Genomic DNA, 15,484 nt, shown 5'->3' on the forward strand with positions numbered 1-15,484 from the left:
CAATTGCCCTCTTCCCGACATCCTTAGCAATTTTGTATCCCTATTTATAGCTGACCACTTCATTCCTTATTTTAATTATATATTACTACAAACATCAGTTGAATCCATGGAGAAAGCCAACTCTTTTATTCTTTGTGTTGTCTTGCAATTACTCTACTTGTTAGTGGCATGCATGGCAACAAACATAAGCACAGATGAATCAGCTCTTCTTGCTACAAACATGGGCATTGTTGGAACCATTCCGCCACAGTTGGGAAACCTCTCGTTTCTTGTTTCTCTCGATGTGAGCAAAAATAATTTGCATTGAGACATCCCTCAAGATTTGTCTCGTTTACGTCGATTGAAGGTGATTGATCTCGGATACAATAATTTCAGTGGAGAGATTCCAATGTGGTTCGGTTTCTTTTCTGAGCTTCAAATTTTAATTCTTGATAACAACGGTTTCACTGATATACCTCCTGCTTCTATTTCTAACCTGTCAAAGTTAGAAACTCTCAGTGTTAGTAGCAATCATCTTCGGCATTTTTCCTAACAACAATAAAACTTTATAAACTATCCAAACATTCAAATTATCCCATCAAACATCAAAATTATCCAATCAAACTTCATAATCATCCAATCAAAACTAAACAAAATGCAACCAAACTTCAAAATGTAATATTCAAAAGTCAACATCCAACTAAACAACAATCCAGCCAAACTTAAAATCACTCCTCATCTTCGGATTCTCCCTCATCTTCTTCATCATTTATATTGTTTCTATCACTTTCATCCTCTTCATAAATGTGACTTTTTGACAGAGAGCGGGGCAAGCCGATTAAGTGGTTCACTTGAGCCTTGAGGGCCTTGATGTCATTCATAAGTGCGGTCATAATCTTCTCTTCATGCTTTCTTTTTTCTCGTTCATTCGCATAGTTATATTGTTTCCATCACTTTCATCCTCTTCATAAATGTGACTTTTTGGCGGAGAGATTAAGTGGTTCACTTGAGCCTTGAGGGCTCATTCCTAAGTGCGGTCATAATCTTCTCTTCATGCTTTCTTTTTTCTCGTTCATTCGCATAGTTCCTAAAAGGTTGTTGAATCTTCAAGCTCCTCACTTTGCAGTTTGCACGGTGACGGATGTCCTAATACCTTGTAATCCACAAAAGAGAAGTAAAAAAAATACATGAAGAGTTAGGATGGAATAATACAGTGACAGTGATAACCACAAAACTCTTCACAAGCACTCAAACTTTTTCAAAAGAATCTTCTAAAACTGCCAAATCTATGATTGATTCAACAACCACAATTGGACCAAAAAATTTTACGAATTGGTACCTTTAGACAAATGACATTTAGCGGCCGAGTAAATTGTCAACGGTAGGTGATGACTTAAACTATCTTTGACACGCTTAAACTATATCCAATGAAATTCAGCTCTTGAAGCTCACATACATGGAAATAGAATAAAATTTCAGCACCTAACTTCATAAAAAGTAACAAGAAAAAGTTCTCCAGCAAATAAACTCTTTAAGCTTTTGTACTTTTCTTTTATCATCTGTTATGCTCGAATAATTTGCCTCTACCACCAAAAGAAGTGCACCATTAGAATAAAATTTTGGCTTTATTCGAATATGAATCACAAGTTCCAACTATATAATATCTTAGCTACCTTCCCAGAAAGTCTAGCAATGAGTTAAAAGATTTCACCTCTTGAACCATACACAGAATGTGACCCTAAAGAAAAAGAATACTTACCAAATAATGTATTATAAGATGTACTGTCTCGTGGATCCCAATTCTGAATAAAATTTTCTTTATTAAAAGAGACTAGGTCAAGCAAATACTGTTTTTGCAAATCATAAGATTCTTGACAACAATAGGTAATGACTTAAACTACCTTTGACACGCTTACGATTGATTCTTGGCAACAGTAGGTGATGACTTATATAGTTGAATCATTTCCTTTTGAAATCCTAGAGTTTTTGATTAAGAAGCTCTTCCACATCATTTTGAACTCCAAATACTTCTGACTACTGTGAACATTTACATTGTTGCAAATTCACTTACCAAGGTTAGTATATATTGTAAATTAGCAAAGAGCTAAAACGGACTATGGCAAATTCACTGACCAAGGTAGCATATGATATGTAAACCTGCTTGATTTCCTTTTGAAATTCAGGAGATTTGGAGTCTATCAGCAATCATCCTTTATCAAGCTCATTAATTAAAGTTAAAATCTCTCATACAATACATCAAGGGACTTAAATTCCTATGCTTAGCGAGTAAAAGCTAAGACCTAGGTACAAGGATGGGTAGACTGCGAACAACTAACATATCAAAATCTTTTCAGCAATCAAAAGCAAGTTTCAATTCAGAACAGAGTTTGTGGATTGTTATTGACATTGCACATTTTGATTTTTCTACTGCCAAACAATACATAGTTATACTGATGCTCCAACACAAAGATGCCATAATTCAAATTTGATTATGCCATAATTCTAAGGGAATACCTTTTTCAATACAACAACTAAATATCAGTCCCAAAATAGTTGGATCCGCTATATGTTCATCATTAACTATGTTAGTGCATTTAAATTGATCTCACGTGGAACAACAATAGCTTTCTTTTTTAGATTCTATGGACTTGAACTAAGTCTATCCTTCATTATATGCTCTCTTTGGCTTTATTTCCGAAATTAAACCTTTCACGCATGTAATCATCTAATTTATGTACCCATACTCAGCTATTTCAATTTTTTTTCAAAAAACAAAAATGGATAATCACATTTGTTTAACGCTGAACTTTATATGTGGTATTTATTTTTAGAAAGAATAACTACGAATAATGCAACACATGCACAAATCTTACTATATATGTGTATGAGAGAAGAGTCCTTGATTTGCAAGAAATTATGAAAAAGAAAACTACACTCGACGAAAAGTGAAAATAGGTAAAATCTAAGGTAGCAAGGCAAAGTAAAGCTTATCCATATTCAAAAGCCTTCTAGTATGGGCATGTTTCAAAGTTTTCATCTGAGAATTAACATTTGCTTTCTATATATGATGTTGCAGGTGTTATACCCGGAGAGATTGGGAATCTTCACAAGTTGGAGACACTTTATTTGCAATATAATAAATTAAGTGGTTCCATACCGGAAGAGCTCTTCAATATCTCTACGCTAAGAAGGATGTCACTTGCATCAAGCTACTTACTAGAAATTCGCTAAAAACCGACCAAAAATACCGACCAACGTTGGTCGGTTATGGCAAATTATCGACTAAAACGCGACCTTTACGGTGTGGACGGTATTTTGATGGTCGGAACGGCTTACCGACCAAAGTTGGTCGAAAATTACCGACCAGCTTTGGTCGGTATATTAAAACGACCATCTGACAAGTTTAATTACTTACCGACCAACTTTGGTCGGAAACATATTTTATTAATTTATTTTTACCGACCAAAGTTGGTCGGATTATCTTTTTTTTATTAATTATTAAAATTTAAAAAAACTGACCAACTTTGGTCGGTAATTAAAAATATATATTTTTTAAAACTAATTAAAATTAAACATTACCGACCAACTATGGTCGGTAATTTCAACAATGCAAGCAAAATACCGACCAAAGTTGGACGGTAGTCTTGAATTCTGGGAATTCAACGTTCATTAACCGACCAACTTTGGTCGGTATTTTGGAATAATTTTTTTTATATTAAAAACCGACCAACGTTGGTCGGTTTTTCTGGGATTAATTTTGGCATAAAATGCCTGTTTTGGCAGCTAAACCACCTGCCAGCATACTAATACAATAACACAACAACACAACAATAACAACAACAACAACAAAAACACAACAATAACAACAACAACAACACAACAACAACAACAACAAAAACAAAAACACAACAATAACAACAACAACAACACAACAACAACAACAACAACAACACAATAATAATAACAACACAACAACAACAACACAACAATAACAACCAAAACATTCAATAAATACTTTAAAACTAACAAATTAAAGTTCAATTGAACATAAAAATCCAAAATCAAGTTAAAACTAATTACAACTAGTTCAAAACTGGTTCTATTTGTCTAGTTCAAAGTATATAAAAGTCAAGGGGTATTTTGTACAACATCATCATCACCGTCTGATGAACTTTCATCTACAAGACGATATAGAGAACGGTCTTGTGGAAGACGGGAAGCACGATCACGGGGAGGACGGGAGGAACGATCACGAGCAGGGCGGGAGGAACGATCACGTGGAGGTCGACCCTCTGGAGATGACTCACGAGATCGGGGCAACGGAAAAGCTCCACTAGATAGGAGAGTTCTGATCTGAGCTTGCGTGCCAAGGAATTGAGCATCTCTAAGCCTTTCTCTTTCCTTGGCCGCTTCTAGCTCTGATGTGAGCTTTGTTACTGTCTCCCGCATAGCGGAGAGGCTCTCCCTATTAAGTTGCTCGCCATGCGAGGAAGTCCCTATTCCTCGCATTCCACACTTATAGCGATGGAAGTTTTTAGTAGGAAGCCCGTATACCTTCCCCCATTTTGGACCGCCAACAGACTCCAACCATATTCTTTCAGCATCCTCGTCCGAAGGTTGGGTTGGCTCACCCGATTCACCAGCTGGATGACTACGGATGAATTCCTCCACGTTACTTTGGTAGCGACCCTATATTATTTTAAATTAAATCAGTATTTCAAGTTGTTTATAAAAGTAAATTATAATACTTAAATAAAATTGAAAGCTTACATATGCAGTCGAGGCCCGGTCCTCGACCCACCTATCTTGATCCCCCTCTTTCTTCTTCTTCACAACATGTGTCTCCTTGAATAGCTCATCATGACTCATTGGACGCCCATACTTCTTTTCCTGAAAACAAATTAATTTAGTTAATAAACAGAATAGATATACTTAGAAAAGTAAAATAATTTAAGCAATTACGTACCAATCTTCTTTTTATTGTCCCTAGGCTGATCGCACCTCCAGTGTGCAAGGAGCCTCCCTTCTCGGATGCACGAGCTTTCTTTCCTTTTTCGCTCCTCTCTAAGAACTCTGCGGTAAGCCATTGCCTTTGCAAATCATTCCACAAATTCTCAAGTAACCAGCCAGGCCTCTTGTTCTTCTTTCTAGCATCCGAGAAAGCATCCGCCAATCTCTTGCGAGCTTTATGATGAAAATTTGTAGCCACTTCCGCGCTATAGCGGTCTTCCCATACACACTTGCTCTGTATTTCAAAAGTTAAATATTAGATGGAAACATCATAAATATAAATTATTAAACTGTTTAAAAGAACATTTATACCTTAAATTGATTAAAAATTTGCTCCTTTAGTGAGAATGGGCAATCAGTCCAAGTCGCATAAGGGCCATCATAAAGCTTTCTGATGACATTGGTGATTATCCTCGTAGTTTTATTACCCGGCCTGAACCTGCAATTTAACAACAAAAATACATTAATATCTTAGTAAAAATGTTACAAATCAATAGGCGCAAAAATAATGAATAACACTTACCCATCACCCTCAGGGACTATGATGATCCTTCCATATCGATCATAATGCACTACCTCGTCATCACCATCCGAAGCATGTGTATCAGATGCATGTGAAGACGGTGTAGGCAGGTCAGAGCTAATGCCTCCCAGGTGAAGGCCTGCAATAGATGGAGTCGATGATGAAGATGGTTGCGATCCCTGTGACTGCGACATAGCTGGATGCGACCCAAGTGGATGTGATACCGATGGCTGTGACCCGAGTGGCTGTGACCCGAGTGGCTGTGACATGGGTGGATGCGATCCATGTGGCTGTGATATGTAGGGATGTGATCCATGTGGATGTGATGCAGATGGCTGTGAGGCAGCTGGACTGTATGTCGGACGTATAGTCCTGTGGCCCTGTGATGGAAGACTGGGTGTCTGAATGAAGGTGTACGGCTCGTGATGCTGTGGCAGCTCAGTATAGCCGTGTGGTGGAGGATAAGACATAGGCATCTCTGAAAAGGTGGACAAGAGGGAGTATTATTTTCTACCCTCTTTCCCTTCCTACCCTTTTCTCGACACCGAGAACTAGTAGGGTCATTGTTACCTTGACCCTTGCCTGCCATCTGCATAATATAATACACATTTAGATTGAAACATATAAGAAACTAGCTATAAAACGAGAGTGCTTTAAAAAACTAACTTTTTAATCCTCATCGACGTATTGTTCCTCGTCCGAGAATTCTTCGTCCTCACTTGTTTGAGCTTCATCAGTTGATTCCTCGTCCTCATTTTCTATAATTGTTACTTTATTTATATCAACTTCTTCCAATATGCGTTCAGGATGTTCCAAATCATTTTCTAACTGATCGTCCACTATTTGGTGACTATTGGAGATATCGTTTTGATATGCAACATCTAACACAATCTCGACTTCCACCCTACCTACAGGCTTAGTTTTTATTACAACCCACCAATCGGACTTATTCCGCCGCAATGGATAAGGAGCATAATACACTTGCCTAGCGTTATGTGCAATTATGAAAGGATCATAGCGATCATACTCCCTCGTATGATTAACCTCAATTATGTTGTATTGGTTGTATACTCTTGTACCTCTTGTTGGATTTGGGTCAAACCACTTGCATCTAAAGAGTATCAATTTCTTATATGGCCAACCTGTATATTCTAGTTGTAATATTTCTTTGACCACACCATAATAATCAATATCTCCAACTTGGTTGCCATCACCACCTAGAACCCACACCCCGTTGTTGTTGCTATTTTTATTTTTAAAGCAATCCTCTGTATGGAACTTATAACCATTCACTATGTACTTAGACATTGTTGTGACCTGAAGCCCAGGTCCCCAAGATATATCTTTCAAAAATTGATTTACACCATTATTTGGATTATTTACCTACATAGAGTTAAAAAAGTCATAAGTTAGCACAACTTATGAATCAATTTTTATACATTCACTACATATGTATATATATATATATATATATATATATATATATATATATATATATATATATATATATATATATATATATATATATACACTTACAAACTGTTTGAACCACGTATCAAATCTCGTATATACAGCATCATAGCCAAATTGACCCACGAAGTGACTGTGACATATCAAATATTTTTAGTAGTTGCATCAATATGTAGTCACAGTAAATTTTACATTTTGATAACTAATAAATCAATACTTACTTGAGAAATGGTACAACTTCGGGACAATTTAGCAACACATGAAGTGTAGCTGACTTGTACTCCATATCACTCAAACTTCTCTTTCTAACATCCTTAGAACATCGGCCTGGTTGATTGAATATGGACATTGGTGGATATAATGGATCATTCACACATTCGACCGTGTGCCTATTGGGCCTATTCCTAGAACATGGCACGTTACTCTCAAAATAATAAGAACAAAAATGTGCAGTTTCCTTTGCAAGATAGGCTTCGCATATAGATCCTTCAATCTTATTCCTCTGCTTAACAAATTGTTTGCATTTGCCAATTGTCCTACATAATCTCATGTTAGCCAGTAACATTCAAATAAAATAGAATAGTACATCAAACTTATAATATTACCTCTCAAAGGGATACATCCATCTGCATTGAACAGGCCCTCCAAGTCGTGCCTCGTGTACAAGGTGTATTGGAAGGTGTTCCATCACGTCAAAGAAACCACATGGGAATATTTTTTCCATCTTACTAGAAATTACAGGGATGTTCTGGTCCATCCGAAGTAGGTTTTCTTCCCTTACTGTGGTAGAACACAAGTCTTTAAAAAATAAACTAATCTCTGTGATGGGTTTCCAGATTCTTTCAGGCAAACCACAAAATGCAATAGGCACTAAGGTCTCCATGAAAACATGGCAGTCATGACTTTTCAAATGGCTCAACTTCCCTACCTCCATATCTACTTTTTTTCCAAGATTCGACGCATAACCCTCAGGCATCTTTAATTTCGTAACCCAATCATAAATTTGTCGTCTTTCCTCCAAAGTGAATGTGTAACTTGCTTTGGGCTTGAACACCTTACCATTGTTTGCTGTCTGCAAGTATAATTCAGGCCGCCTGCAATATTCTTGTAAGTCCATTCTAGCCTTCGGGTTATCTTTTGTCTTACCTTTAACATCCATCACTGTGTTGAACAAATTATCAAAATAATTCTTCTCAATATGCATGACATCAAGGTTGTGTCGGAGAAGATTATCCTTCCAATAAGGCAACTCCCAAAATATACTCTGTTTCGTCCAATTATGATTAACACCATATCCGGGGAATCTATAAGGTGGAGCCTCAGTAACTTTACTGAAGTTCTGGATCCTCTCCCAAATTTCCTCACCTGAAAGTATCGGAGGTGGAGAATCATATTCCACTTTATTCTTTTTGAATGCATTTTTCATCCTTCTAAACGCATGATCATCAGGCAAGAATTGACGGTGACAATCAAACCATGATTGCTTTCGGCCATGTTTCAAAGTGAACGCTTTACTATTTTCCATGCAGTAAGGACAAGCTAGCTTCCCAGCAGTCATCCACCCAGATAACATTCCATACGCAGGAAAATCATTAATAGTCCACATTAAATTAGCACGCATATTAAAATTCTGCTTGGTTGATATGTCATATGTTTCAACACCATCATACCACAATTGTTTTAGCTCATCAATCAAAGGTTGCAAATATACATCAATCAAACTTTTCGGATTACGTGGACCGGGGATAATACAATTTAAGAATATATATGGACTAGTCATACACAACTCAGGTGGTAGATTATAAGGTGTAAGAAAGACAGGCCAACATGAATATGGTGTCGCAGATATAGAAAAAGGCGTGAAGCCATCGGCACACAGACCTAACCGAATGTTCCTTGGTTCACTAGCAAAATCTGGATATGTCCTATCAAAGTACTTCCAAGCTTCTCCATCTGAAGGATGACACATAATACCAGGTGGTCTTCTATTTTCAAAATGCCATCTCATATGAGGAGCAGAACTCATCGACGCATATAACCTCTTTAACCTAGGTATAAGAGGTAAATAATGCATTGCCTTGACAGCGACTATATTCCCGCTGGAAAGCCTCTTGAAACGAGGCTTTTCGCAAAATTTACAACTGTCTAAAGTTGCATCATCTTTATAATATAACATGCAACCATCTTCACAACAATCAATTCTCATTGACGAAAGTCCTAACTTAGAAACCAATCTCTTCGCCTTATAGAAATCACCAGGTAAGTTGATATTAGGGTCAACTAGTTCACTCATAAGGTCAATGAAACAGTCCATGGCTGCTTGAGAAATATTCCAATTAGATTTGATACTTAGTAATCTAACTGCAACAGACAGCTCAGAGTGCGGACTTCCTTCACGTAGTGGACGACTAGCTTCCTCTAACTGTTCATAAAAATATTTTGCGTCATCATTAGGAGTTTGTTCAACATTTTCATTGGGCTCACCCCCAAAAGCATCTGCAACCATATCCTGAATTCTAGAATCAAGATTTGTATTCTCCACCGACCTACTACTTTCACCAACAACCATGTTATGAAATATCTCACGGCTACCATCGATCTCTCCATGATTAGTCCACACAAAGTAATTCTCTATAAACCCCTTCCTATAAAGATGAAGCTTAACTTCCTCCGATTTTTTAAACTTCATACAATCGCACCTGACACAAGGGCACCTAATTACTCCTTCACTTTGGTATGGTGGAAGTGACATTGCATGTCTAATAAAGTCATCAACCCCTTCTACAAAATCCTCCCGCAATCCCCGCCGATTAGGATAATTTCTATTGTACATCCAAGTACGATGTTCCATCTATACAAATAAAACAAGAATAAATTAATTTATTCTACAATTATAAATTAATTATATCTTTTTTAGTTAATTCAAGATAATTATTTTTTCCTAATTACACCAATTTATATCCTAAAAGTTCAATTCATATCCAAAAGGTCCAATTCATATCTTAAAAGTTCAAATCATATCCTAAAAGTTCAATTCACAAGAACAAATCCTAAAAACTAAAATTTCAATTCATATCCTACGAGTTTAAACATAAACTAACTAAACTAAAGAAATTCAACCCATACCCTAAAAGTTCGATTCACAAAAATAAATTAATTTATTCTACAATTATAAATTAATTATATCTTTTTTAGTTAATTCAAGATAATTATTTTTTTCTAATTACACCAATTTATATCCTAAAAGTTCAATTCATATCCAAAAGGTCCAATTCATATCTTAAAAGTTCAAATCATATCCTAAAAGTTCAATTCACAAGAACAAATCCTAAAAATTAAAATTTCAATTCATATCCTACGAGTTTAAACATAAACTAACTAAACTAAAGAAATTCAACCCATACCCTAAAAGTTCGATTTACAAGAACAAATTAATTTATTCTACAATTATAAATTAATTATATCTTTTTTAGTTAATTCAAGATAATTATTTTTTTCTAATTACACCAATTTATATCCTAAAAGTTCAATTCATATCCAAAAGGTCCAATTCATATCTTAAAAGTTCAAATCATATCCTAAAAGTTCAATTCACAAGAACAAATCCTAAAAACTAAAATTTCAATTCATATCCTACGAGTTTAAACATAAACTAACTAAACTAAAGAAATTCAACCCATACCCTAAAAGTTCGATTCACAAGAACAAATTAATTTATTCTACAATTATAAATTAATTATATCTTTTTTAGTTAATTCAAGATAATTATTTTTTTCTAATTACACCAATTTATATCCTAAAAGTTCAATTCATATCCAAAAGGTCCAATTCATATCTTAAAAGTTCAAATCATATCCTAAAAGTTCAATTCACAAGAACAAATCCTAAAAACTAAAATTTCAATTCATATCCTACGAGTTTAAACATAAACTAACTAAACTAAAGAAATTCAACCCATACCCTAAACTAAACTAATTCATAAATAATTGACTAATTAACAAAACTAATTAGTTAATAAAATTAATTAATAAAACTAATTAAAACAAGACCTAAACCCTAATCCTCAATAAAATACAATGTTCAAATAATTAAAACACTAATCAATTGAAACTAATTCATAACTAATTAACAAAACCTGGAAATAATAAATAAATGGGTTGTAATTCAAACCTAGAATTTGTAGGAGATGGAGAAGGAGATCGAGGGGCGGCAGTGGCAGTGGCAGAGGCGACGGCGCGGCGACGGCTGGACGGCGAGGGGAGGCCTGGACGGTGAGGGGGAGGGGCTGGGAGAAGGAGAGAAGGGAAGGAAGAAGAGGGAAAAATTTTAGAGAAATGGGGGTTTCCCCCGTTTTTCACTTCTCTGATTTTAGAATTACCGACCAAAGTTGGTCGGTAATTTTGATCGGTACATTAAGTGCTGACCGTTTGACCAAAAACCGACCAACTTTGGTCGGTTTTTTTTTAAAAAAAAATTAAAATCTTTAACCGACCAACGTTGGTCGGTAATTTTAAATATAAATTCTTAAATATTATAAAATATTTAAGAATAATAAAATAATTATTAAAATTTAAAAAATTGGATCCAAATTACCGACCAACGTTGGTCGGTAATCCAAAATTTTCTTGTCTGACCAGCTATTGACCAATTTACCGACCAACGTTGGTCGGTATTTTGTTTAAAAAAAATATAAATGTTTTTTTTCCCAGTTTGCGTCCAACCTGGACGATTTTTGGTCGCATTTTTTGACCGACCAACGTTGGTCGGAAATAGTTAGTCGGTTTTTAGCAGATTTTTAGTAGTGAAACAAATCTACATTGTCTGCATCTAGGTGATAACAGCATATATGGAGTTATACCCAGCTCAATCTCCAATTCTTCAAATCTAAGGGAATTACATCTTTATGATAACAAATTCAGTGGCCCGATTCCTAACTCTTTGGGGGATTTGAGACAGCTTGAACATTTGAGGTTGTTCAAAAACCACTTATCATCTCCGCACCTAAGTATCTTAACTTCTTTAGCGAATTGCAGATCTTTGAAAGAGATAGCGATATCGCATAATCCTCTTAATGATGTTCTTCCAGATTCCATTAGCAATCTCTCCTCCACTTCTCTTGAACGATTTAGTGTATATTATTCTGAAATTAGGGGACAGATACCATTAGGAATTGGTAATTTAAGTAACTTAAACACTTTGTCCCTATTCGGCAATGCCTTGACTGGATCAGTGCCAAGATCATTATGTGATTTACAGAATCTTCAAGTTTTAGCTCTTGATCAAAATAGGTTAACTGGACCCTTCCCAGAGTGCCTTTGCAAATTGCCAGAGCTAGGCTACGTTAGTTTGTCGTATAATCAAATATCGGGTCCAATACCATATTGCATTGGCAATAGTACTACCTCTTTGAGAAATATTTACCTAAATTCAAATAGGCTCACTAACATACCCATGAGTCTATGGAGCCTCAAAGATCTTGTAGTTCTTCACTTGTCCAATAATTCTTTGGTTGGTTCTTTACCTCCAGATTTCGGAAATTTGGATGCCATAACAAAAGTAGATTTGTCGAGGAATCACCTTTCAGGAAGTATTCCAACCACGGTCGGAGACTTGCAGAAATTAATTTATCTTTCTTTGGCTTTCAATGAGTTGCAAGGTTCTATTCCTGAGTCATTCGAAAAAATGATAAGTTTGGAATGGGCGAATCTATCCAATAACATTCTTTCAGGTATGATTCCAAAATCATTAGAGACTTCGGTATCTGACGGATTTCAACGTATCATTCAATAGATTAGAAGGTGAAATCCCAAGTAAAGGACCTTTTCTCAATTTCACCTCTCAATCTTTTATGGGAAATGAAGAGTTATGTGGTGGTTTCCTTTTCCGACCTTGTAAGGCTAGGTCTGTTCATCACTCATGGAGAAGCAGATTTCTTCTCCATGAGTGATGAACATCCAGGATTTCATACATTGAAATCGAAAGGGCAACTCAAGCGTTCGACCAATGCAACTTGCTAGGCCGTGGAGGTTTCGGTTCTGTTTACAAGGGCATCTTTGCGAATGAGATGGTTTTGGCAATCAAAGTGTTTAATTTACGTGCATTCAAGAGTTTTGATACTGAATGTGAAATTTTACGCAACCTTCACCACAGAAATCTTACCAAAGTTATTAGCAGTTGTAGTAACATGGATTTTAAAGCATTACTTGTAGAGTACATGCCCAATGGAAGCCTAGAGCAATGGTTACATTCTGATGATTACTACTTGAATATGATCCAAAGATTAGACATAATGATCGATGTTGCATCAGCTTTGAAATATCTCCATCATGGTTATGCAACAGTAGTTGTACATAGCGACTTGAAGCCTAGTAATGTCTTGCTAGACGAAAGACCGGTTGGGCACGTGAGTGACTTTGGCATGACCAAGTTATTAGGAGAAGGGAAATCTATTGCTCATACTAACACACTTGTAACAATGGGCTATATTGCACCAGGTAACTTTCTTTTTGGTCTTTTATTTTATTATCGAATATAAAGTGTTATTGTGTTAAATAGCACGTAATCTTTTATTTTGTTGTTTTATGTAATATATCACAGATTCATAAAAAAAATGGTATTGAAAACACCGAAATATAGAGTCCATTTGGCTTAGCTAAAACATGAATGTAGCTTTTAAGTATTTTTTAAGTGCTGAAACTAATTTAATGAACAAGAAATTATACGGTTAGATAGAAGTGTTAGAGACTGAAACAAAGAAAAAGAAACTTGCAGTCTTATCATTTTATTTGATTGTCTTACTCTTGGTGCATTCCAGTTCTGCCTTCAGTTTTTTTTTTAAATTTATCTACTCAAGATAGATTTTTTTTTTAATATCATTCAAATATAAAGATATTACTTTCGTTTATTTATGTAGTCCGTTAAGAAAATAATTTACTCTAGCAACATTGGATCAGTAGGATTAGTTTCTAGAAGATGTGATGTGTACAGCTACGGCATAATGCTCATGGAAACATTCACAAGAAAAAAGCCATATGATGAAATGTTTCAAGAAAATTTGAGCATGAGGAGTTGGGTCTGTAATTCAGAGGATATTATTGATGCCACCTTATTGGAACCAGAAGAGATTGATTTCAAGAAAAAGTTGCATTGTGTGTCCTCTATTTTGGAGTTGGCTTTGAATTGCACAGCTGAATCTCCTAATGAGAGGCTGAACATGAAAGATGTCCCGGCAAATATCATGAAGATCAAGCTCGAATTTCTTCAGCAAATGATGTAGCAAGGTTTATGTGATGGTAAGTATCCAGCTTTTTCATCGAACTTCTCATGTCATCTGGATAGAAATGATTCTTTTCTTGTCTATACCATATCTAAATGTAGAAATGAACCATTTTTTTTTCATACAAACATATCCCCTTGTAGTTAAACAAAAAAGAAAAAGAGAACTGAATTGAAAGACATCTTTTTTAAGAGTGTCTTAATTTAAGATGGCAAAACAAAAGGAAAACAAAGTCCAATGAAACTAAGAAAGAAATTTAAAGTTCAAAAAATTAAGAGTTTCATTTATCAAAGGAAAAATATGAAACTAACTCAAGTCTCTGTTACTATTAGTATATTTTTGCGTTCCTATCCATCCAACTCAAGTTTGATCCCGTTCAAAATTTTGAACAGGTAGTGCCGCCTTTTCCACCAATTGAGATGACAACTAACATTTGGTCCGAGATTTGGACTTTTATTGTTTATTATGCTTTTCTCTTGTGTGTGTTTATGGTTTGAGTGTGAGTTGTGTGCGCGCGTGTGCCCTTTAATATATGTGTGTACTGAAGTTGGCATGGAAGAATGCCTTATATAATATTGATGATAATTATTATTTCAAGGGTCGATGAAGAGCAGTGCAAAATGTTGAACTACAAGTTATAGGCTCTTTTGGTTACCAAGTTGAATGGAGTTGCTCCAATTAACAGCTTGACTGCACATTGAAAGCATAAATACAATCTAGATTTTCCACTCACTCACAAGTCACAATTGAAATATTTAAGGTGGGTCCTAATGGGTGAAAAAAAAAACTAAAAGACTGAAAACTCCTTTACCAAGTACTTAGATCCCCGCCCAATATATCACTAACACTTGGCAACTAAAATCCAGTGACTCCAAGAAGAAAGCAATTTCCAGTAAAAATCCAACATTGACTGGACCAAGTAGCAGTTAGTAACAAGCATAAAAAATTAGAAACAACTTTGGGTTCGTTTCTACATCATTTGGCTTAGGTTTCATACATTTGTTAATCCTCCAATATTGACTCTCGTCAATTCAGTAAGTTTCAAATGCCCAAAGATTCAAACTTTTTTCATTGACATTCAGTAAGTTCAGCGGATTGATGCCTTAACAGATTAGGTACTTGACTATGCTGTCACTTTATATCTTGGTTGCATGATGAGTTATAGATATTTGTTTCTTTTTTCTTCTTTGTGCCATCATGTAATTATTTATCGAATCATGTATGTG

At 35.5% G+C, this 15,484-nt stretch overlaps 1 protein-coding gene across 1 annotated transcript; it reads left to right on the plus strand.

Annotated features, from left to right (window-relative positions):
- Positions 1 to 106: 106 nt before the first annotated feature.
- Positions 107 to 14,258, plus strand: LOC138908038 (receptor kinase-like protein Xa21). Its single transcript, XM_070198674.1, has 5 exons — positions 107 to 283; positions 347 to 483; positions 12,016 to 12,710; positions 13,000 to 13,476; positions 13,939 to 14,258. The coding sequence occupies exons 1-5, from the start codon at positions 107 to 109 to the stop codon at positions 14,256 to 14,258; spliced, it is 1,806 nt and encodes a 601-aa protein (XP_070054775.1).
- The last annotated feature ends 1,226 nt before the right edge of the window (positions 14,259 to 15,484 follow it).

This window comes from Nicotiana tomentosiformis, chromosome 3 (genome assembly GCF_000390325.3).
Source record: "Nicotiana tomentosiformis chromosome 3, ASM39032v3, whole genome shotgun sequence".
NCBI classification, from domain to species: domain Eukaryota; kingdom Viridiplantae; phylum Streptophyta; class Magnoliopsida; order Solanales; family Solanaceae; genus Nicotiana; species Nicotiana tomentosiformis.

What these genes read in the sequence shown, in the direction of transcription:
- LOC138908038 (XM_070198674.1), top strand. Translation starts at nt 107, where the DNA reads ATGGAGAAAGCCAACTCTTTTATTCTTTGTGTTGTCTTGCAATTACTC. An exon ending in TCTATTTCTAACCTGTCAAA is followed by an intron (nt 484 to 12,015) that starts GTTAGAAACTCT and finishes AGCGAATTGCAG; the next exon opens with ATCTTTGAAAGAGATAGCGA. An exon ending in AATGGGCTATATTGCACCAG is followed by an intron (nt 13,477 to 13,938) that starts GTAACTTTCTTT and finishes TTGGATCAGTAG; the next exon opens with GATTAGTTTCTAGAAGATGT.